The following is a 24,807-nucleotide window of genomic DNA, read 5'->3' as shown; positions in this document are numbered from 1 at the left end:
AGTTCACTGTATTTTCACAACAGCCAGCACAGACTTCAGATATGAGAGGGACATAAAACTTGATGACAGTTCACCCAATGACAGGAGCATTATAGAATTTATGCATAATATGTTTCAATTTGTTATGTGGATTATAATATAGAATAATGGTAAAAAAAACTTGCTATATATTTTCCCTAAAAATGGCATTTAAGAATAAATCTCTTAAATAATTTGAAGAATGGAACTTATACTACCAAGTAACCAAATCTATTTCATTTCGTATTACACCATTTAAAAAAGCCCCAAATTGTTTTCCACTAGACAAAAAAAAAAAAAAGTACTGTTGTCAGTTCCTCTTATTTCCTATGGAAAACAGCTTTTTTTTTTTTTTTCCCTGGGGAAAGATAAAAAATCACCCTTCGTACTTGTAAAGGTGATTGTAAGGCTACATGTGTGAAATTGAATCAAGCTGACTATGTAATAAAGCAAGATTAGGAGTTTAAAATCATTGAGAATTTTAAAATTATAGCTATGCAGTGGAAATGTTTAAATAATGCAGATGATTTTCAACTTAGAGTGAGATTATCATCCAATGAACTCATTAAGTTGAAAGTATCTTAAGCCAAAACTGCATTTAATTCACCTAATCCACTGCATGTCATAGCTTAACCCCAAGTACACTTTAAAGTGTTAGTTTTTGCTTTCATGATTGTGTGACTGAGATCTGTGTTCACTGCTGCTGCCCAGCATACAAGAAAGTATCATATGCTTCCCATTAACACAGGAGAAAATCAAAATTCAAACTTACAGTTTCTACTGAAGGTGAATTGATTTTGTAAAGTTGAGTCATTGAAAGTTGGAGCTCTCTACACTCTGAAAAGCTAAGATGGCATATCTTCAATACACAAAAGATTATTCAAGTCATAGACATTACAGAATAAATGTATTTTCACAAAAGAACATTACAGAGTGTTTGTGATTTGATTTGCAAATCACCTTTATAAGTTAACAGAGGACAGAGTTCAAAGGTATTTCCACAGGCAGCCTGGATTGTATCCTTAAAGTATTTTTAAAATCAAGTGAAAATTTAAATGTTGTGTGTCCTGAAATAGAGAATCTTTGAGGATATCTACAATAGATAGCTGGTTACTGTTTCCATTTGATCATTGTAAGGTATTTGTGGAGTCAATAGGATTAGGTATTTAGAGACAAAAATGAGTTAATTTGCATGTTAAAAATCCAATTCTAATTTTACAATCATTTGTTATTATAATTAAATTATTCCAAACCCTGAAGAGTATGTATTTTTATATTTTAAAACATAATTGCAAGTTTTTCTTACCATGATTGATACATATTTTCTATTAAAATAAAATCATTATTCAAAAAGTACATTTGCCCTAAAGATATTTTCTTTTGACTTTTTCAAAGAAGAAAATTAAATATTTTCTCTTTGTTTTTAGAATGGAAGTTCTGCCAAAACCATGGAGGAAATCTTTTTTAGCTGCAAAAAGTTATATTAAGGATCACTTGAATGCCATGAACCCTACAATGCTGGCTGTGCTAGCTCTGTGGCACAGCACTTATAAGTGAGTATTTATGGTCTTATTGAGGTTTTTAAAAGACATGAAAGTTATTTAATCAGATCTTAATTATTTTTTACAATTTTAACTGCAAATTAAAACACTAATTAAAAATTTAATGTGGGTATTAAAACAAGGTTTTAAATAAACAATGTAAATGAATATACAATAAAAAGTGAACATTGCCTTTTATCTCAAACCCAATTATGCCCTTCCTCTTCCCCATCCAATTAGCGCCCATACTCAAGATGATTACAGTTAAGGGGCTGAATTGTTGTACCTTTTTTAAAGTTGCAATGTACATTAGCTGCTACAATTCTCTAAACAGTTTACACATCTAGTAGATTTTGCCCGAGTGAATGGCATGAAGTGAAATTCCTGCTGGGGATCATGATCTACCCTCCTGAGTGTTGTCTTGGGGGACCTTGCAGCCTTGTGTGGGAAGTGCTTGGCAGAGCTAGAGATGAAGGCAGGTGGTGCTGCTGGAGAAAGAGAGCTTGGCTCTGGGGTGGAGAAGAGATTGCCATATGGAATTAGAGCTTTGATTTCATGTGCCCTCCCTTGCCAGAGGCATCCTAGTAAAATGCTCACATGGACTTGTGTTTCCATAAAACTTGCAAAAACTAGTACGGATTTACAGAATTTTTCTTAAAGAAGGTGTCCTTTCACCTCTCTCGAAACCTAGAGGGGCCCATGCCCTTGTTAGGAGATGGCACTCTGATTTCCAAAGTTTAGGTTGAGAGGGTTGTTCTGGTTAGCCCTTACTCACTCACCGCAACCACAGCTTCTGCTGGGTCTCTCCTGGGTCTCCTGGTTTTCAATGCAGTTTTCCTGACTGTAGGAAGGCACAGTGAGTGCATGCGTTGTTCTGTGTCCCAGACTGGCTAAAGGAAAACTGCTGCCTTTAAAATTGCACTAAATGCTATGACTGTCTCTGCCCTTAGAACCTCCCAAACATATGCTAGCTTCCAACATCAGATACCAGAGGACACTGAGCCCTAACCCTAACCCTACCCCTGGGACCTGCTCCAGGAAATGAAGCCCTCTCACTTGCCCCAGTTCTGCCACCATCTGTAATTTCTCCCCGGGCCTCAGTTTTCCCACACCAATCCCAATGATTGGTGACTGTGTGGTGTCTAAGGCTCCTTCATTCCTTTGTTCTTTTGTTCCTTTTGTTTAACAAATTTTTGTTAAATTTCTTGATGCATTAAACATGTAATGTTTATATAACTACATAAATCTGATCATACTTTTATGTGATCACACTTTAAGTACAGCCTTTGTTTTTCTTTTCTCTGATTGACTCCCACCCATGTGTTTTCCTCATGGTTATCCTACTTTCCATAAACCCAGCCAAATGACACATGATAAAAATCTAGATGGGTATCTCCCCATATTTTCTTTGTGTTCATATAACCACATATATTTGTATACCCTCACACATAAATACATTTGTAGCCTAAATTTATACATATATAATTTTTTGTTTCTTAAAAATGCCCATGCATACTATTTTATTTAATTTTCTCAAGAATATTTTGCAATAACCCCCATGAATGAGATACGTGAATGAAATTTATACTTTCTCAAAGGCCTACAATTTTTCATGGTATGGTTGAATCATTTTTTTCAGCTATACCTCCATTAAGGACATTCATTTTGCTTTCAGTTTCTGCTATTATGAATAATGTATCAGGGGCCAACGTCATGGCGCAGTAGGTTAATCCTCTGCCCGCAATGTGGGCATCCCATATGAGTGCCGGTTCTAGTCCTGGCTGCTCCTCTTCCAATCCAGCTCTTTGCTGTGGCCTGAGAAAGCAGCAGCAGATGACTCAAATGCTTGGGCCTCTGTGTTGCTGTTGATTTCTCAACAATGTTGCAGTGGATTTGTTTCTGAGAGGAGCAGCGTGGTGGTGGGGGTAAGAGGCGCGGAGTCACCACACAGACCCGGGAGTTGGGTGAAAGCAGGCTTGAGGCAAGCAGCCCGCAGACTCCTTTATTTCAGGTGGTACAACAGCTTATATAGCCAAGACCAGCCAATCCTGTCAAGGGGCGGTCTATGCCCCAACCAATCACAGTTTGGCAGGCGGTTTCCAAAGCCATCCAATCACAGCCTGTTGCCAGGCAGTTTCCAAAGCCATTCCTGAGTAACTGACGCTCGCTTGCCAGTGGCCACCTTGGCATGGCTTTCTCATTCCACCACGTTAAGGTCATCCCACCTGTACCCAGTGAGTATCCCCACATTTGTGGCACTACTCGGACACCCCAAGCTCTTAGGGCAGCAGCTAGATCCTGTCCCACCTGCAAATTTGCTGTTAATGTAGGAGAGGATGCAGAATTCAGGCCCTGGATTCCAACACCCATAAATGACCTTACTATGCTAAAAAAGGCTTCTCAAGAGTCATGTCCTGACTCTCCCTACTTTGAACAAGTGCTCAAACAATGGGCAACAAACCTTCAAACTCATTTTGACTGGGCTGCACTACTCAAAGCATGTTTGTCAAGACCACAGTTTTTACAGTGGAAAGCCTCCTATCAGGAAGAGGCTGAAACTGTGGCAAGGAATAATGCTGCCTATGGAATAGCAGTAACCTTTGATATGCTTACAAGCTGTGGCACCTACATATATCCTCAAGAACAGGCCCGCATTGGAGTAGTTGCCTGTTTTGATCAGGTCAGAGATTTGGCACTTAAAGCCTTAAAAATATAAATCCTCCTGATTATAGTCAGCTCTTTAGAAATCTAGTTCAAGGCCCAAGCGAATGGTTCCCCGATTTCCTTGCCAGAGTCTTGGAGGCAGTAGAGAAAAGAATCCTGCCTGGCCCTGATCAAGACAATTTGGAAAACAATTAGCTTGGGAAGGTGCTACCAAAGAGGCAAAAGCAGCAATCGCCCCAGTCCGTAATGTAGACATTTCTAAATGGATAGTAGCCACAAAAGAGGTAAACCCTGCTGATACTCTTATATAGGCCCTGACTGCAGCCATTAACAAATTGAGTGCAAAGAAGTCTAATGACCCTCCAGTTTGTTGGGGATGCCAGGAAATAGGACACCTATGGTGAAACTGCCCAAACACTAAAAGATGGGGCAAGCCCAAAACGCTGTGTCCCAGATGTAAAAAAGGCTTTCATTGGGCAAAAGATTGCAAGACCAAACCTTTAAACTCCCAGTGGGGCAGCCCTCAGCCCAGCAAGTAAGAGGGAGTCCCACTAACATTAACTGGTCGATGCCCATCTTCAATCTGAGGCCGAATTGACCCTATACTTAGATGACAATGCCTTTGTGGGTTTAGTTGATACGGGAGCAGATGTTACTGTCTTAAAAGCTAGGGATGCAAGAAAAATACAACATTGGAAGACAGCACTCGGACCTGACCTCCAAGGTGTTGGAGGATTAAAATTGGCTGATCAAGTCATCACGCCTGTAACTTGGCGAGATGACAATGGAGATACAGGAACCATCTTTCCACTAATTGCTGAAGTTTCCATGACCTTATGGAGGAGAGATGAGCTCTCACAAATGCAAGCGGCCCTTACTATGGATCACAAATCTCCACAAGCCAGCAGCTTTAATGGAGAACCTACAAGTAAGATTCACCCCCAATTCTAGGGGCCACTGCTCACCTCATACAAAAGCCAAGCACAATCCCCACTGAATGGGGAAAAACAGGAAACATCTGGGTAGAGCAGTGGCCAATAATACAACCCAAACTTAGCATCCTTAAAGAATTGGTACAGGAACAATCGGAAAAGGGACACATAGAACCCTCCACTAGCCCTCATAACACGCCCATTTTTGTGATACCAAAAAAACAGGGAAAATATAGGCTTATACAGGATTTGAAAGCTATTAACAAAAATATAAAAAAGATGGGAACATTCCAGGCCAGCATTCCCCACCCAGGGGCCATTCCTAACATAGTTACCATTAATATCAAAGATTGCTTCTTTTCCATCCCCATTGCAGAGCAGGATAAGGCTTACTTTGCCTTTACAGTATGGGAGCCCAATTTCCAGCTACCTGCAAAAAGATTCCAGTGGACAGTACTCCCACAAGGCATGAAAAATAGCCCTGCCATTGGCCAAAGATACGTTTCCCATGTGATCAGCACACTTAAAGATCAGTGCTTGGTCATACATTATGTGGATGATATCTTACTTGCTCACAAGAATGCAGCAACTCTGAATGCCTGTCTGAGACAGTAAGAAATTCACAATTCCTAGGTTTGTCTATTGCCACAGAAAAAGTACAACATTTTCCTCCCTTTCAGTTCTTGGGTTATCAAATCTCCTCCCATATATCTCCACTGGGCCCAAACCTAAAAGTCAAGCATAAAGACTCACTTAATGAACTTCAGCAACTATATGGCCAAATCAATTGGCTGAAGCCCTTCCTTCTCCTAACACCTGCAGAACTTAGACTGCTATATGATTTACTGACTAAGGGAAACAGCCCTTCCTCAAAAATCACATTGACACCAGCAGCCAAATCCACTATAGAAAAGATTAACACCCAGTTGTCAAATTTAAAAACCTTTAGATATGACCCTCAGGTGCCTCTATTTGCCATAACCATATCTACCCTCAAGGCCCCCTTAGGAGTTATTTGGCAACAACACGGACCACTTTTTTGGGTACACGTAGCCTGGAGCGATTGTCGTAAAATAGTAAACAAAGTAGATGCCATCCTTATGATGGGACTTAAATTAAGATATTATACCAATAAGATATTTAACACAGAGCCAGACATAGTAGTCCTACCACTATCACAATTGAAACTGTCGACATTGATGCAGAATAGCATACTCTTTCAAACTTTAATGATAAATTTTCCAGGACAGATTGACAATCACCTGCCAGCAGACAGGCTACTCCAGACACTAAAAACCTTAGAAATAGACTATCCAAAACATGCTTTCCCTGCTAATCAACCTATACCCATGGCACCATGTGCATTTACAGATGCCAACAAGTCACTCTTTGGAATAGTGATCAAATCTTTAACAGAAAAAGATAACATCCATGTAGAACCCCATGGGGGATCAGTACAGTTGGGAGAAATAAAAGCAATAGTCAGGGTTCTACTCCTTAGCCAAGATGGACTGGTAAATATTTTTGGACAGCAAATACTCAGTACAGGTAGCAAAGATGATCCCTTTTGCAATCTTTAACCCGACCAGTAAGCCAATTGACCAGATGTTCACAACACTTAAAGAGCTAACTGAGAACAGAAAATACCCATGGTATATCTCACATGTAAGATCACATACTGGGTTACCTGGCTTTATTTTCCAAGGCAACAGAAAGGTTGATCGTCTTATCTCCTGCAACACAGCTTCCATTGGACACTTAGAACAAGCCCGTATTTTACACCAAAAATTTCATATGTCAGCAAGCAACATAAAATTGCTTTTCCCAGAGCTAACAATGAGCCAATGCAAACACCGAGTGCACTCTTGCAAGAATTGTGCACCCCTCGCCCCATTAGGCCCACTGCAACAAGCACGAGTGAACCCACGAGGCCTTGCTCCTAATAAACCATGGCAAGTGGATGTCACCCACATTAATTCCTTTGGTAAACTTAAGTTTGTCCACGTGGTGGTAGAAACTTATTCAAAGGCTGTATTTGCAACAGCCCAATCCGGAGAAAAGGCTAGTAATGTGATAAAGGCGGTTAAATCAGCCATGCTGGTCCTTGGTGTCCCCTGGACCATAAAGACTGATAAAGGGCCAACATATACATCACAGGAATTTACTTCCTTCCTGAAATCTTGGAACATACGGTCTGCCACAGGTATCCCATACAACCCACAGGGACAGGCAATTATTGAAAGAACTCATAGGACGATTAAAGATCTCTTACAAAGGCAAAAAAATAATCATATGCCCTCAGACCCACAGCTTGCTTTGACTGAGGTCCTTTTCACTATCAATTTTTTTACTTTTGATTCCCAAGGGATCAGCCCAGCTTATAAACACTGGGGATCCTTTCCATCCCAGACCCCAGCCCCTATGGTTAGGTGGAAAGACCCCCTGACAGGAGAATGGAAAGGACCACACCCTTTGCTAACCAAAGGTCGAGGATGTGCTTGTGTCTTTCCAGAGAATGCGGAACAGCCCATTTGGGTACCAGCCAGAAACATCAAGCCTGCAACTAACAGCCAACCAGAACCAGCTGAACAAGACCGAGACTCCGCCTTGTTAGCAGACGCACCTGCCCTATCATCCTACCCTGAGGAACTGCCCATAGCCACATTTGTTACTGTTGTGTACCCCACTAGCTCTGGTCAGCCACTCAAATGGCCCATAGCCTGTGTGTGGTCGTGCCATTCCTGATAACCATTATTCCTCATTCCTACCCCTATCTGAGCAAGAACTCCTGTGGTCTCTCGATTTGAGTGCTGGTTAGTCAATGACGGGTAAGATCCCCTGGGGGACAACCTAAGACAGGCACAGCTGTGTATGGAGACCACATGGAAACAGAGTCAACAATGGTATGGCCAAGAATCATGCCTCCTGTTGCTCAAAAATAAACGAAAAGGTGGAAATGTGGTGGAATGAGAAAGCCATGCCAAGGTGGCCACTGGCAAGCGAGCATCAGTTACTCAGGAATGGCTTTGGAAACTGCCTGGCAACAGGCTGTGATTGGATGGCTTTGGAAACCGCCTGGCAACAGGCTGTGATTGGATGGCTTTGGAAACTGCCTGGGAACAGGCTGTGATTGGATGGCTTTGGAAACCGCCTGCCAAACTGTGATTGGTTGGGGCATAGACCGCCCCTTGACAGGATTGGCTGGTCTTGGCTATATAAGCTGTTGTACCACCTGAAATAAAGGAGTCTGTGGGCTGCTTGCCTCAAGCCTGCTTTCACCCGACTCCCAGGGTCTGTGTGGTGACTCCGCGCCTCTTGCCCCCACCACGCTGCTCTTCTCAGAAACGAATCCACTGCAACATTGTTGAGAAATCAATGGCAACACCTCTGCACCCACTTGGGAGACCAGGAAGAAGCTCCTGGCCCCTGGCTTCAGATAAGTGCAGCTCCAGCCGTTGTGGCCATCTGGAGAGTGAACCAATGGAAGGAAAACCTTTCTCTCTGTCTCTTTCTCTCACTGTCTATTGCTCTACCTCTCAAATAAATAAATAAATAAATAAAATCTTTAAAAAATGAATAATGTATCAGGAAGTAAATGTGTATGTGTATCCTTATTTCTTGGTGCTTGTGTTTTATTAGGGTAGGATCCCAAAAGTGGGACTCTTGGATCAAAGTATTGCTGTGTTTCATTTCATTGCTAGATTTATTTCTAGAAATGTTTGATACTTTACATTTCACTAACAGTGCATGAAAACTTCTCCCAAAACTCTACCTGTATGTGTTATAGCATCTGTCCCATCAATGTGTAAAATATTATCCTGTCATTACTTCCATTTGCATTTGCTGGACTGCTAGGAAACTTGAGTATCTTTTTTTTTATATTTGTTGCCTACTTGAATTTGTTTGATTTTGAATTCTTTTATGTATTTTGTCTATTTTCCTGTTGAGTTCTTTGTCATCAATTTTATGATCTCAGTATAATAGAAGTTTTAATTCTTTGCCTATTATCTGAAATACACAAATCAAGTAACCACAAAAACCCAGGTTTATAATTTTGTCACTGATTGAATTTATAATCCTCTAAGTTGTACAGAAATTAAAAAATTTGTATATTGTTAATCTCTCTCTCTCATTCTCTCTCTCTCTCTCTCTCTCATTTCTAATTGAATTCCCAGTCTTCGTTAAGAAAGTCTCCTGTTCAGTAAATTGAGTATGGAATCTCCTTGGTACCTTGTAAAACTTTTAAGTTGTCTTTAGGTTTTTTAAAGATTTATTTTATTTATTTGAAAGCTTGTATCTACTGGTTCACTCTGCAAATGCCCACAATTCCTGGGGTAGTGTCAGGTCCAGACTGGGTCTGGAGCCAGGGGTCTGGAGCCAGAAATTCCATCCACGTCTCCCACAAGGGTGGCAGGAACCCAACCACTTATTCCATCACTGCTGACCCCTACTCTCAGGTTCTGCATTAGCAGGAAGGTGGAATCAAGAACCAGATCCAGGACCAGAATCAGGAACCAAACTCAGGCAGTCCAATGTGGGCATCTTAACCTCTAGGCTCATTTTTTTGGCTAGCTTTTAAAAGTTTTATGTATGTATTTATTTTTATTTATGAGAGAGGAAGGGGGAGAGGGAGATAGAGAGGGAGGGAGAGAGAGAAAGAGAAAGAGAAAGAGGAAGAGGAAGAGGAAGGAAGGAAGGAAGGAAGGAAGAAGGAAGGAAGGAAGGAAGGAAGGAAGGAAGGAAGGAAGGAAGGGAAGACATCATGGACATCATGCTTCCATCTGCTGGTTTGCCCCCAGCATGCCCATAACAGTCAGTGTTGGGCCAAGCCAAAGCCAGGAGCCTAAAATTCCATCCAAGTCTCCCATGTGAGTGGCAGGGATGCAAGTACTTTAGCCATTACCTGCTGCAGGGTGTGCATTAGTAAGAAGCTGGATTGAAAGAAGAGCAGGAACTTGAATTCAGACTCTGTCATATGGGACATGGGCATCCCAAGTGGTGTCTTAACAGCCATACCAAATGCCTGCTCCCTTTCATTTTTAAACTTTTTTTTTATTTATTTGAAAGTCAGAGTTACACATAGAGAGAAGGAGAGGCAGAGAGAGAGTGGTTTTCCATCCACTGGTTCACTCCCCCAAATGGTTGCAAGGGCTGGAGCTGTGCCGATCCAAAGTCAGGAGCCAGGAGCTTCTGGGTCTCCCATTCGGGTGCAGGGGCCCCGGCCCACGGACTTGGGCCATCTTCTCCTGCTTTCCCAGGCCATAGCAGAGAGCTGGATCAGAATAGCAGCTGGGGCTAGAACCAGCGCCCATATGGGATGCCGGCACTGCAGGCAGTGGCTTTACCCACAATGCCTCAGTGCTGGCCCCTAAACTTTTTTTTTTTTTTTTAATTTGAGAGGTATAGGAAGAAAAAAAGAGAGAGAATGCCAGCTTCCACCTTCTGGCTTACTGCTCAGACAGCTGGGATTGGGCCAGGACTGAAGCCAGGTGGTAAAAACTCAATCCAGGTCTCCTCTGTGGGTGGCAGGAACCCAACTACTTCAGCCATCACTGCTGCCTCCCAAGGTCTGCATTGGCAGAAAGCTGGTGTGAGGAGTTGGAATGTGAGCCAAGACTTTCTGATGTGAGACATGTACATCTGAAGCACTAGACCAAATACCCCCTCATTTTTCCTTATTAAATTTAGGGCTATTTTATCTAATTCAAAATATGGAAAGACAGAAAGAAAATATGCTTATATTCTTGTTGTAATATATTAACTTTTCATGTTAAGTTTGGAAAATAAACATGCTTATTTAGTAAATTAATTAATTTACTCATAGCATATATATTTTGATATTTGATCTTATGCCTGTATTACAGCAAGAGTTTGTGATTTTATTTGTGTAGGTTTTCTGTTTACAGAATGCGCTGTAACTTCCCTTAGTACAGGATTGCTTTATAAATTTTGAGTGATTCTCTTTTGCAGAGAAGCTTGAGCAGGAAGTTTCATTCCAGTTCATTTTCAGGAAGTTCTACCTTCTATGTGTGAGTTAGCTATTCTAGTTTGTTGCTCCCTTCTATCTTCATTCCCAGTTGCATACCAGGAAGCTCTCTGGAGCCTTGGGGCCAATTTTGCTGGATGAACCATGGCCTGTAAGATGTGGTCATACTACACTGGGTTTCTAAAGCATTCCAGGTTTTTTTTTTCATACTTCAGATATCTATGGTAACTTCAGAGAAGGGTTAGCATTCTTAGAACTGGCTTTTGGTTATCATATTACATACTGCTAGGAAGTTCTTCCAACTTTTCGTTATTCGGTGTGAGTTTCTTGGTCTGCTTAATTTGGTTTATAGTGAATATGAAGAGGCCATCTCATTGCCCCATGTTTTTCTCATTTATTTTGTTTGGGCTGTTGGGGCTCAAATACCTTCTCCTGACAAAAGCCATGCATGCAGTCATGTATCATACAATATATTATGTCACTTTTACAAAGAATGTCTATATACATTGGCACATTTTATTTAAAAAATAATTCCACAAGTTGCTGTCTTTTATATACATTAATAGATGGAATGCCCAAACACACTGAACTGGAGGGATGGGGCCCAGTGCAGTCAATAAGGGTATAGCCAATGCCAGGAGACAAGAGACAAAAAAGAAAATGAAAGGAGAAGTAGGGGAGTAATAAAGCCAAGATAAGGAGCAGTGAATAGTGGTTGTGTCCAAAATTTAGGTTCTCTAGGGGAAAGCATGTGGTATAGTGAGTAAAGCTGCCCCCTCTGTCACCGGCATCCTATATGGATGCTGGTTGGAGTTTGGGCTGCTCCACTTCCAATCCAGTTCCTTGCTAATGGCTTGGGAAAAGCAGTGGAATATGGCCCAAGTATTTGGACCCCACCACCTACATGGGAGACCTTGGTGGAGTACCAGGCTTCAGCCTGGCCAAGCTCCACTGTTGTGGCCATATGGGGAGTAATTCAATGGATGGAAGAGTTTTCTTTCTCTCTGTCTTACCCTTTCTCTATGTAGCTCTCACTTTCAAAAAAGTAAATGAATCTTAAACAAACAAACAATATTCAAGCTTCCTGTTTGTCATGGCAAAAATGTTGTCTTTTTCCAAGGATAATAAATAAGAAGTTTTGGGATCTGTAGGTGAAGAGAGAACCCCACCAACCTTTGAAGGCTTATACTTTTGCTACTCTCTATTTGAGTATTAAGAGTAGAGTGGACATTAATGAATGCTACCCCTCTGAGTAGTAGTCAGCAATGATTATACATGTTATCCATGCCCTGGGTGGCAGTTGTTTGCTCTGAATCTCAGCAGAACTTGAAAATATAGGACATCTCTGTCTCTGTATGTGGTAGTGGATGGAGAAATATTAGTATCCAAAATCATCTGAATGATCTAAAGGGGCATGGAAACTTGATGGGATGCTGTATCGATGCAAATGTGCACATTCCTGTCATTTGGTATTTACATGTACAGAAGTAGCTTAATGAAAGAAACAGCACTTGTCATGCAGTCACAATCTACATAGCACAATTTTTAGTTTTGCTTGAAAAATACAGGAGGATTCCCAACAAAATATAGAAATTTTAGTATAAATTATAATAGCTGAATGTAAATGGGAGGTGTCTAAGAAAGTTAAGGTCATTTTAAAAGATAAAATAGATTTTTAAAAATTCATGATTTGACTATGGTAAACCCAGGAAAATACTGCTAGAATAGAACATATGAATTCATTTATTTTATGAGTACAGCACTCAGGATACAACTTAAATCAGTCAACACATTAAAAAGGTTGAGCCTAACTCAACACAATAAATGAAAAGAGATTGAAATAAAAACTACAGTGAAAAAATATTACTTCCTCCCCCTCAGTTTGGTAAAATTTAGGCATTTTGGCATCTCATTTTTTTTGGTGAAACTTGGAAACTGGTTCCCTTTTGAAGGGAACACAGGCATACTAAGACTTTTACAAATTATGTTTGATGCTAGCAATCTCGCTTTTGGGAAAGTAACCTACAGATGCACCTGAAAATGTATGAAATGATATAGGTATCAAATTCTTAATCGTGGCATTTGTTTATCAGTGAAACACTGGAAGCAACCAAGTATCTATCTATAGTGGATTGGTTGAATAAGCTATGGTATGTTTACATAATGGAATATTATATAGCTATAAAATATGGGTGAGAAAAATCTCAATGTGCTATATTTGGAAAGGTCTGCAGGATACATTTTTTATTAAGTAAAAACAGCAGGTGTAGACACTGCCTGTTTAGTGCTACTTTGAAAGTAATAGAGGAGTAGAATTGGTAAAAGCAAAACATATTTCCAAGAAAGGGAAAAATTAATGAGACAATTAAGAAATGGGATTGGAATGAGATTGATTAGTTTTGAGAACTGGAGAACAAAGTAATAAACTGACTTGATGTTGAGTCCAAGGTATTGGGCAAGAATTGCTCCTACCTGAAATCAGTGATGGAACTAAGGATTGAAGTGGATTTCAGACTCAAATGGCAAAAGTAAGGATAGGAGAGAGAATATGACTGACAGAGGATTTTATAGAAATTTACTTCCAATTGGATATGATACATAAAGGATAGGAAGAGTTAAGAGAAGATCCTAAGGTTCACAGTTGGAGAGATTTGGAGCTACATGATTCTATTAATAGAAAATTGAGATGGAGATGTGATTTTGGTGGTTAGAAGAGTCATCATCATAAAACCTTTCAACAAGAAAATATTTGCTATTTGCTAACCAAATTCAAGCTAATGTACAGTAATACAAATATTCTTTTCCCAGACCTTTTCTGTTGTCTTAAACCAATAGTTTAACCATTATAGGAACCAACCTGAGAAAGTAAGAACAGTTTCTGATAATATTTCCCGCCTTCTTAATAATTCAGCACCTTGACCAAATTGGAAATGCTATAAAAATTACTTAATTACATGGAAATTAAATAGCAGTTTCTCCAGTAGGGAAGGAATCTGCAAATAACACAATGATACTAGTGGTAACTAATATTGTTCTTTTAGTTTAGTTAATCTGCCATAGAGAAGTCTTAGATGAGTGAAGATATATGTGTGTGTGTGTATATATATATATATATATATATATATATATATATATATGAGAGAGAGAGAGACCTAGTCTTGTGGTCAGAAAAAGGATAGTAAGTATTGGAAACTGCTAACTCAGATAATCTGTGAAATTTAAATATTTTGATGCATTATAGCTTAGTGTGAAAACTCCTCAATCCATTGTTCTGTTTTATTCAAGACTATTTTCTGAGAGTGTGCAATTTTTGTTTTAGTAGTGGTGAATCCTCCCTCCTAAGCATTAAAAAGTATTTCTTTTCTGATTTTAAATTATTCCATTTTGAAAGCAGTAACCAGTATACGCTATCAGTCTCAGTTACTGCAGCCACCTTCTACTTCAGAGTGAAGTTTCATGATATATTTTGTTCCTATTAAATTTCATTATAAAATTATTCTTAAAATTATGCCATCTCATGTTATTAAATATCTAATTTTATGGAACACAGGTTTTTTTTTACTAGTTTGCAAAAAATTAAACACCCAGAGTACCTCATATTTGTTAATGTTCATTTTTATCTCTTGCAGAAATTTACGTTTAGTTGATATAGAAGACTTTCACAATCGCCAAGAAGCATTAGAGCTGTCAGCTTTTCAAAGCATAATCATGAAACACATGGAATCTGCAAAAGAAACTCTACTTAAAACGTAAAGTTTTTAAAATTTCATGTAGGAAAACATAAGTTTACAAACACCAAAAAAATTCCTTTTTGACAAATTTTGAATCATTTCTGTTTGAGAGTTAAATGTAATGTTTTAATTGCTTTGGACTGTAATGTTTATCCAGATGCTCTACACAGCATAGATTGTGCATAAATTGAAATAATAACCATGAGTGGTTATTTATTTTCTGTTTGGTTTCTACCTTTGTTCTGAGAATGGCATTGGATACCATGTGGGAATGATCATAACTAATCATTCTCCAGATAGTTATTTGGTATCTACTATTAACACATGTAAAGCACTATGCCTCTTTATTTTTATTTTGGATGATGGATGCAGGACAAGTTAAGAAATGATTAGCTGGTAGAAAATATATTGTTTAAAAGAGGTTGTAGTCTCATTGGAGGTTAGAATTATCAAAAGATAATTAAGCATCTCCTTGGATTGGCCATTCATGAAGGAATACTCATAGATGATAATTATGTAACAGACAATATACTCTGAAATCATATAGAAAACTGTTTATATCATTAATCATTACTAAGTTGTTAAAATTAAAAAAAAAAGATCAAATTTAAACAAATGGGACATGAATTAACTGGCAGAGTTTTATGATTTCTAAAGTTACTTAGAAATGTATTTTTTTTAAAAAATATTTATTTAAAAGGCATAGTTACAGATTGGGAGAGGGATAGAAGGAGAGAGAGAGGTTGTCTATCTAGTGGTTCACTCCCCAAATTGCCACAATGGTCGGAGCCATGCTAAGTCAAAGCCAGGAGCCAGGAGCTTCATCTGTATCTCCCTTTGGTGCAGGGGCCTAAGCACTTGAGCCATCCTCTGCTTCTTTTACAGCCATATTAGGGAGCTGGATTTGGAGTGGAGCAGTCAGGAGAGGAACCAGCACATATTAATGTAGTGTATTACGTTGATTGATTTGCAAATGTTGAACCATCCCTGCATACCAGGGATTAATCCCACTTGGTCTGGGTGGATGATCTTTCTGATGTGTTGTTGCATTCTATTGGCCAGAATTTTATTGAGGATTTTTGCATCTATGTTCATAAAGCAAATTGGTCTTTAATTGTCTTTCATTGCTGCACCTTTTTCAGAATTAGGAATTAAGGTGATGCTGGCTTCATAGAAAGAATTTGGGAGGATTCCCTCTTTTTCAATGGTTCTGAATAGTTTGAGAAGAATTGGAGTTAGTTCTTCTCTAAATGTCTGGTAGAATTCAGCAGTGAATCCATCTGGTCCTGGGCTTTTCTTTGTTGGGAGGGCGTTTTTTACTGATTCACTTTCTGACTTGGTTATGGGTCTCTTTAGGTTTTCTATGTCTTCCTGGCTCAATTTAGGTAGGTTGTATGTGTCCAAGAATCTGTCCATTTCTTATAGATTTCCCTGTTTGCTGGCATACAAGTCCTTGTAGTAATTTCTGGTGACTCTTTTATTTCTGTGGTATCTGTTGTTCCTTTTTTCATCTCTGATTTTATTGATTTGGGTCTTCTCTTTTTTTTAGTTAGTTGGGCAAATAGGGTGTCAATTTTGTTTATTTTTTCAAAAAAACAGCTCCTCGTTTGGCTGATCTTTTGTATTGTTCTTTTTTTGGATTCAATCCTGTTGATTTCTTCTCTAATTTTAATTATTTCTGTTCTCCTGCTAGTTTTGGGTCTGGTTTGCTGCTGTTTTTCTAGATCCTTGAGATGCATTGATAGCTCATTTGTTTGGTGCCTTTCCAATTTCTTGATGTAGGCACCTATTGCTATAAACTTTCCTCTTAGTACCACTTTTGCTGTATCCCATAATTTTTGATATGTTGTTTTGTTATCCTCATTTACTTCATGAGAGTTTTTTTTTTAACTTTTATTTAATGAATATAAATTTCCAGTGTACAGCTTATGGATTACAAAGGTTCCCCCTCCCATAATATCCCTCCCACCTGCAACCCTCCCCTCTCCCGCTCCCTCTCCCCTTCCATTCACATCAAGATTAATTTTCAATTCTCTTTATATACAGAAGATCAATTTAGTATAAAGATTGCAACAGTTTGCACCCACATAGAAACACAAAGTGAAACATACTGTTTGAGTACTAGTTATAGCATTAAATCACAATGTACAGCACATTAAGGACAGAGATCCCACATGAGGAGCAAGTGCACAGTGGCTCCTGTTGTTGACCCAACAAATTGACACTCTAGTTTATGGTGCCAGTAACCACCCTAGGCTCTCGTCATGAGTTGCCAAGGCTATGGAAGCCTTCCAAGTTTGCCAACTCTGCTCATATTTAGACAAGGTCATAAAAGACAGGGTGAGGATAGTAACCAATGATCCTAAGAGTGGCATTTACCAGGTTTGAACAATTATACAGCATTAAGTGGGGAAGAGGACCATCAGTACACACAGGTTGGGAGTAGAGCCATTGGTGGTAGAGTAGAGGTTATTATTACAAAGGAATGAGGCCCAAGTGAGCTAGACAGGGCCTAGAACAAAGGACAGAGTCATTATTAGAGGAGCTAAGAAAGGTGCTGTCTAAGCTACAATTAAGTTTTCTGATTGAGAGGCAAATAGAACCTGATAGAAGGGGCTTGATAATAATCTGGTGGGCTTTGGGCCTTGTAAATTCAGAGGCCCAGACCTATCTATCTCTTCACATGGGGTATATCCTAAGGGAGGTGTGAACCTCCTAGGGGAAGGCACTCTGTTGACTTTCATTACTTGGCTGGCCTGGGAGGAGAGCTAGCCAGGTAAAGGCAGGGGGCATCTCTAACAAGAAATTTACAGTTCTGCCTGCAATGTTGCTGACCCTACTTGACCATCCCTTCAGCTGCAGTGGTCGCGTTGGAAGTTGGGCTGAGTGAAGGGCTTTTCAGCTTAGAGCCAACAAGATCTGTGGCTCTGACCTGGGCATCCTTCGACTCCAGGGCAGGTCCATTTCCAGTGATCCAACTCTTGGCAGAGCTGCCAGGGCTCTTCACAAGCTGACTTCTGCTGAAGCCCAGGCTTACCACATTGAAAGCCACTGCAGTGGACTGGCCTGTTGGGTCTCCTTGAGGGCAGATCACTGTACAGATCAGCCATTAATAGGCCTGCCACCCATTGCTTCTGATGCTGAGCTTTCTTTTCCTCCTGGTTTGTGTTAAAGCAGACCAGAGGATGCAAGTCAAGGGAGTGTCCAAATCCCATCTCTAATCTTCGGTGGCCTGAACTACAAGTCTATAGTCACAGGCATGTTCTGTAGTAGTTTTTCTAAGGTAGACAATGCCCATGAGGAAAATTATATTCTCACTTTAAAATTTCTTTCCCTTTGGTCTGAAAGGGAGGTTTTTTCTACTTACTGTATACTTCACTGATGGCAAAGTGAATCTAGCCATGAGATTATTATTTAAGCTCTTATTTTGGCTATGCTAATACAGAAAAATGTTAGCCATCTCTTTTATAAGGTCTAAAAATTAAATTGTGCGTCCTACAGATTCCTTTATAATAGAATTAGTTTCCTACCTTGAGGAGAATAGAGAAATGAAAGAACAAGTTTGGCTTAGAATAGAGAAATGAGGGAGCAAGTCCTAGATCGCTTGCTGACAATAGCAATATCACATGAATACTTAGCAAACCGTTTCAACCATTAGATAACAACTTAAGAAAACATTTACCAGAAGGTCCAATGCCTTCTATAAATTTTAAGAATCATGTATTTGGAAACACCTCTTAAATATCTAACATGGTGTAGTTTGTTTAGCCAGTAAACTTAAGCACAACCATCTAAAATGTTTTTAGTTTCTTTCTACCAACAAGTTTAAAACATATGATACACAGATTCAGGTCACACAAATTAAAATGTATCTTTGATTGATTTTAGCAGCTTAAATTTATGGACAATCTCATCTATAAGCCATTTAAAATAAAACTCTTAATAAAATTTCCCCATGTGGACATACAATATGTACACATATATAATATAGCATAGTAGACCAATATAGCAATTTTAATAATAGCTTTTAAAATCTTTAACTCTTTTTGTAGCTTGCCAATTGATTTGAATTGCTTTTTGTTTTTAGTAACCTCAGTTAACCATACTTTCTCTCAGTTGGTACTGTTAATACATTATTGGCTTCATCTGTTTACAGAGCCATCCCAAAGTACTGAATACAATAGAAGTGGCTGGAAAAAGTCCATAGGAACCTATAGGAGGACAGCTAAACACAGAACCAACAACACTTTAGTTTTATGAGCAGCAAATCATATATAACTATGGATGACAAAAGACTTTAAGTCTCCATGTTTAAAATTATAAACTCATCAACCAACAAGAGGCACTTGCTTACTTCACAGTATTTTTGAAAGCACCTGTAGGATTTTACAAGTATTTAACCCTTTAGGCCTCTGGGGCTTTCTCATTAAGATAACTATCATGTCTAGTAACACAAAATCATTAGACTTTTTAATTCTCAAACATTTGTATTAATAGCATTTTCCATTATAGAAACTTAAAGTCTGGTACCACATCACATCTTGACAGTCCTTCTAATATAATCCAAATAGCCTGATTAGTTGGTGTCTCTATCAGATGAGAGACATAGGTCCTTCGATTTTTTTCAGTTGGGCCCAAACTGGAAAAACCAAAGTCCAGAATTTACTGGAAATTTTAGAGACCAGATTGTTTGAAACTTTGATTTTTTGAATGCCTGTCAAGAATGCCGAGAAGGCTCAAAATCCAAAATATCTGGTTGAAATAAGATTCCTTAAAATCATGACATAACATAGACCAAATTTGATCATTGTTACAAGGTGATTATTCAAATCTTTGAAAATAAGCACATATTTAAATGACCCATAGCTCTTAATAAAAATTCAGCTGTTTTTGAACAATTAGAATTTAACAGACATCAAGCGAACATAATAGATTACTTTAACACATTGCTTTAACAGAGAATCAGAGTTTAATTCTATGTCAAAGAGAAATTGAGCTTCCTGTGATCTTTTGCTGTGAGGTTTCCTTCCTTTACCTTCTTTCATATTGATGACTGTGTTTCTATGTTTCTGTGTTTCTGTGTGTAAGACATCTTTAAGCATCTTTTGCAGGGCAGGATGAGTGGCAACAAATTCTTTCAGTTTCTGTTTGCTATGAAAAGTCTTAATTTCACCTTCATTCACAAATGACAACTTTGCAGGATATAATATTCCTCTAAGAGTGATCTGACGTTTCTCTCTTGCACATTTTAGAATCTTTTCTTTATGTTTCACTGTGGTGAATTTGATTACAATGTGTCGTGGTGAGGATCTCTTTTGGTCATGTTTATTAGGGGTTCCGTAAGCTTCCTGTACTAAGATGTCTCTTTCCTTCTCCAAACCTGGGAAATTTTCTGCTAGTATCTCACTGAAAATGCCTTCTAATCCTTTCTCCCTCTCCATGCCTTCAGGAACTCCTAGAACCCGAATGTTAGGTTTTTTAATAGTATCCTGTAGATTCCCGACAATATTTTTTAGATTTCTAATTTCTTCTTCTTTTCTTTGGTTTTCTTGTTTCCTTTCCTGTTCTCTGTCTTCTAAATCTGATATTCTCTCTTCTGCTTCACCCATTCTGTTTTTAAGGCTCTCTAATGTGTTTGTCATTTGATCTATTGAATTCTTCATTTCATTATAATTTCTCGTCACTATCACAGTTTCTTGCTCTACTAGTTGTTTCATTTCATTTTGATTCCTCCTTAATATTTCATTTTCATGAGAGAGATTTTCTATCTTGTCCATTAAGGATTTCTGTAGTTCAAGAATTTGTTTTTGAGAAGTTCTTAACGTTCTTATCAATTTTTTGAGATCCGCTTCTTGCATTTCTTCGATCTCATCATCTTCATAATCTTGAATTGGGGTGTCTTTTTCATTTGGGGGCGTCATAGGGTCTTCCTTGTTCTTGTTACCTCGGTTTTTGCGTTTGTTGTTTGGCATGTTGGAGATATTTGGTTTCTTCACTGTGGTGTTTTTTCTTGTTGCACTATGGCTCCATATTAAGTGGACTGTCTGCTTTCGGTGGAGCCTTAGAGGCTTGAGATGAGTGTGGCCTGAGAGCTGTGTTTGGTTCCTCAGGGTTGAGGGTGTGTCAATGATGACCTCCCAGGTTAGGCGTGGTAAATCTCTCTTTCTTTCTTTCTTTTTTTTTTTTTCTTTTGATTCAAAAGGGAAGTAATTCCGCACAGCTGAACGTAATTGGAGGTAGTTAGCAGGCGAATGATATACCCACAGGAGCCAGAAATTGGAAGCTCTTTTCCAAGGACCACACAGGGAATCTCTGCTGCCCTCAATGTGGGCTCCAATTCTCCTGCAGTCTCCCACTGGGTTGCCAAGTTAGATGCTAATCTCCTGTTATTTCACCCCTCCCCCCAGAGTCAGGTTTTTCTGCTAAGCTCAGGGCTGGTGCAGACCTGAGGTCACCCTGCTTATGACGTATGTCCAAAATGGCGCCTGCTCTTTGTCTTGCTCGCCTTTGAGGGGTGAGTGGAGAGAGAGAAACTCGTGTCCGTATCGGTCACTTTTTTTTTCTCTCTCTCTCTTTCTTCTAGTTAGCATGGTGAACTTTTCCCCACGGATTTTCAAGCCTCATTCACTCTAGTCTCCTCTTTCCGCTTGCGCGCTGGTGTCTCGGGTTATTGAGGTTCGGCTCACCTCGCGTTCCAGCGTTGGTGCGTTGAGTCTGCCGCTGGTGTCCCAAACTTGGGCTCTCACGCTCTCCACGCAGGTCCACTGTGAATCACTAGTTCTGGAAGAGTTTCCTCTGCTGTTTCTTCCCCTACTCTTCCTTGACCCTGCAGTATCTCCACTTTTATTAACCTGTGTCTTGCCAAAAAATATCAGTGTGCTCCCTTCCTATTCCACCATCTTGCCGCTCTCCTCACTTCCTGAGAATTTTTAATTTCTCTTTTGATATATTCTATGACCCAAAGTTCATTCAGGAGAATGTTGTTCACTCTCTATGTGTTTGCATATGCTCTAGGGATGCCTGAGTTGCTAATTTCCAGCTTCATTCCACTGTGGTCTGAGAAGAAGCATGGTATGATTTCAACTCTTTTGAATTTGCTGAGACTTGCTTTATGGCCTAGTATGTGGTCAGTGCTAGAGTAGGTTCCATGTACTGCTGAGAAGAATGTGTATTCTTTAAGTGTAGAATGAAAAGTTCTGTAGATATCTGTTAGATCCATTTGGACTATAGTGTTAATTAAATCTGCTGTTTCCTTGTTGATTTTCTGTCTGGTTGATCTGTCTATTGCTGAAAGTGGTGTATTGAAGTCCCCCAATACTATTGTATTGAAGTCTAAGTCTCCCTTTAAGTTCCTTAACATATCTTGTAAATAACCCGGTGCCCTGTAATTAGGTGCATATACATTTATAATAATTACATCTTCCTGTTGAATTGATCCTTTTTGTCTCTCTTAACAGTTTTAATGTAAATGTTTATTTGTCTGATATTAAGATGGCTATGCCAGCTCTTTTTTGGTTTCTGTTGGCATGGAATATCTTTTTCCAACCTTTTACCTTCAGGCTGCATGCATCTTTGTTGGAAAGATGTGTTGCTTGTAAGCAGCAAGTAGATGGGTTTTGTTTTTTAATCCATTCAGCCAATCTGTGTTTTTTAACTGGAAAATTGAGACCATTTGTATTCAATGTGACTATTGATAAGTAGTGACTTTGCCCTGCAATTTTCCCAAAGATATTTCTAATATATGCTTTGAGCTTCCTGTGATCTTTTACTGGGAGGTTTTCTTCCTTTACCTTCTTTTGTATTGATGGCTGTGTTTCCGTGTTTCTGTGTGTAACACATCTTTAAGCATCTTTTGCAGGGCTGGACGAGTGGTGACAAATTCTTTCAATTTCTATTTGCTATGAAAGGTCTTTATTTCACCTTCATTCTTAAATGACAACTTTGCAGGAGATGATATTTTGGTTTGGCAGTTTTTTTCTCTTAGTACTTGGGCTATATCTCACCATTCCCTCCTAGCCTGTAGGGTTTGTGATGAGAAGTCTGCTGTGAATCTGATTGGAGATCCTCTGAGAGTAATCTGACGTTTCTCTCTTACACATTTTAGAATCTTTTCTTTATGTTTCACTATGGTGAGTTTGATTACAATGTGTTGTGGTGAGGATCTCTTTTGGTCATGTTTATTGGGGGTTCTATGTGCTTCCTGTACTTGGATGTCTCTCTCCTTCTCCAAACCCGGGAAGTGTTCTGCTAGTATCTCACTAAAAAGGCCTTCTAATCCTTTCTCCCTCTCCATGCCTTCAGGAACTCCTAGAACATGAATTTCGGGTTTTTTAATAGTATCCTGTAGATTCCCAAGAATATTTTTTAGATTTCTAATTTCCTGTTCTTTGGTTTGACTGTATACTTTCCTGTGTACTGTCTTCTAAGTCCAATATTCTCTCTTCTATCTCACTGATTCTCTTTTTAAGGCTCTCAAATGCATTTTTCATTTGTTCTATTGAATTCTTCACTTCATTTTGATTTCTCTTCAATATCTCAATTTCATGTTCTACAAAATTCCTCATTTCATTTTGATTCCTCCTTAAGATTTCATTTTCACAAGAGAGATTTTCTGTCCTGTCTTGTATGGATTTCAGTAGTTCATGCATTTGTTTTTGATAACTTCTAAATGTTCTTATCATAAATTTTTTGAAATCTCCATCTTGCATTTCTTCTATCTCATCATCTTCATAATCTTGTATTGGAGTGTCATGTTCATTTGGGAGCATCATCATGTCTTCCTTGTTCTTGTTTCCTCGGTTTCTGCATTTGTTGTTTGGCATTGTGGAGATAGTCTTTGGTTTCTTCTTCTTCTTTTTTTTTTTTTTTCCTCACTGTGGTGGCTTTTCTCGTTATACTATGACTCTAGATTAAATGGACTGTCTGCTTTTTGTGAATCTCTAGAGGCTTGTGGTGGGTGTTGCCAGAGAGTTCTGTTCAGTTCTTCAGGGTTAAGGGTGTGCCAAATGACACACCCAGGTTTGGCGTGGTAAATTCTTCTCTCTCTCTCTCTCTCTCTCTCTCTCTCTTTTTATTCAGAAGGGAAGTAATTCTGCTCAGCTGAGCTCTTCTCCTCAGTGGCAATCACTACCTGAGCACTAGCCCCAGTGGGTATAATATTTGTCTGCTCTGTCCCAAGGACCACACAAAGGATCTGTGCAGTCCTCAGTGTAAGCTCAGATTCCCCTGCAATGTCTCTCACTGGGTAGCCAAGGCTACCCAAATTTGTGGCATCTCCCACTGAGACTACTCAGGTCTCAGCCACACCATGAGTTCTCCCACACACTCTCAGTTTATTTATTTATTTATTTTCACAGTCCTGGTTCATAAGCTCCACACGTTCACTAGGTCTTAGTCTCCTGTTATTTCAGAATTTTCTGCTTGGCTAAGGGCAGGCACAGCCCCAAGCTGGCGCAGCTGTTAAGTATGTCCAAAATGGCACTTGTTCTATTGTCTCACTCGCCTTTGTAAGGAGAGTCAAGAGAATTGTTTCCATACTGTTCCCTTTTATTTTTTTTTCTCTCCTCTAGTTAGGCTGGTGTACTTTCCCCCATGGGGCTTCAAGCCTCGTTCCCTCTAGGCTCTTCCTTCCACTTTTCTGCCAGTGTCTCAGGCTACTGCGGTTTTCCTTTACCTCCCTTTCCAGTGTGGGAGCAGAGACTCTCGGCAGAAGGTCTCCCAAGCCGTGGGCACCTGTGCCCTCCATGTAGGTCCACCATGTTCCTCTAATTCCAGAAGTGTTTCCTCTGCAGTTTTTTCCCTAACTCTTCATTGAGACTACAGTATCTCCACACCAGGATTTCTCCTCTCCTCTCCTCTCCTCTCCTCTCCTCTCCTCTCCTCTCCTCTCCTCTCCTCTCCTCTCCTCTCCTCTTTACAGCTGAGCTGTACTCCAT

At 39.4% G+C, this 24,807-nt stretch overlaps 1 protein-coding gene across 1 annotated transcript in view; it reads left to right on the top strand.

Moving 5' to 3' along the window:
* Nucleotides 1–24,807, top strand: part of DNAH7 (dynein axonemal heavy chain 7) — a 385,917-nt gene that overhangs the window by 41,855 nt on the left and 319,255 nt on the right. The window contains exons 9-10 of the mRNA XM_062189419.1: nt 1,446–1,571; nt 14,771–14,890. Of these exons, the coding sequence (XP_062045403.1) occupies nt 1,446–1,571; nt 14,771–14,890 (246 nt within the window). The remainder of the gene's footprint in view (nt 1–1,445; nt 1,572–14,770; nt 14,891–24,807) is intronic.

The sequence above is a fragment of the Lepus europaeus genome, chromosome 1 (assembly GCF_033115175.1).
Source record: "Lepus europaeus isolate LE1 chromosome 1, mLepTim1.pri, whole genome shotgun sequence".
Lineage (NCBI taxonomy): Eukaryota > Metazoa > Chordata > Mammalia > Lagomorpha > Leporidae > Lepus > Lepus europaeus.
Note: the sequence above shows the minus strand (reverse complement) of the source record. Positions and strands in the feature narration are given on the sequence as shown.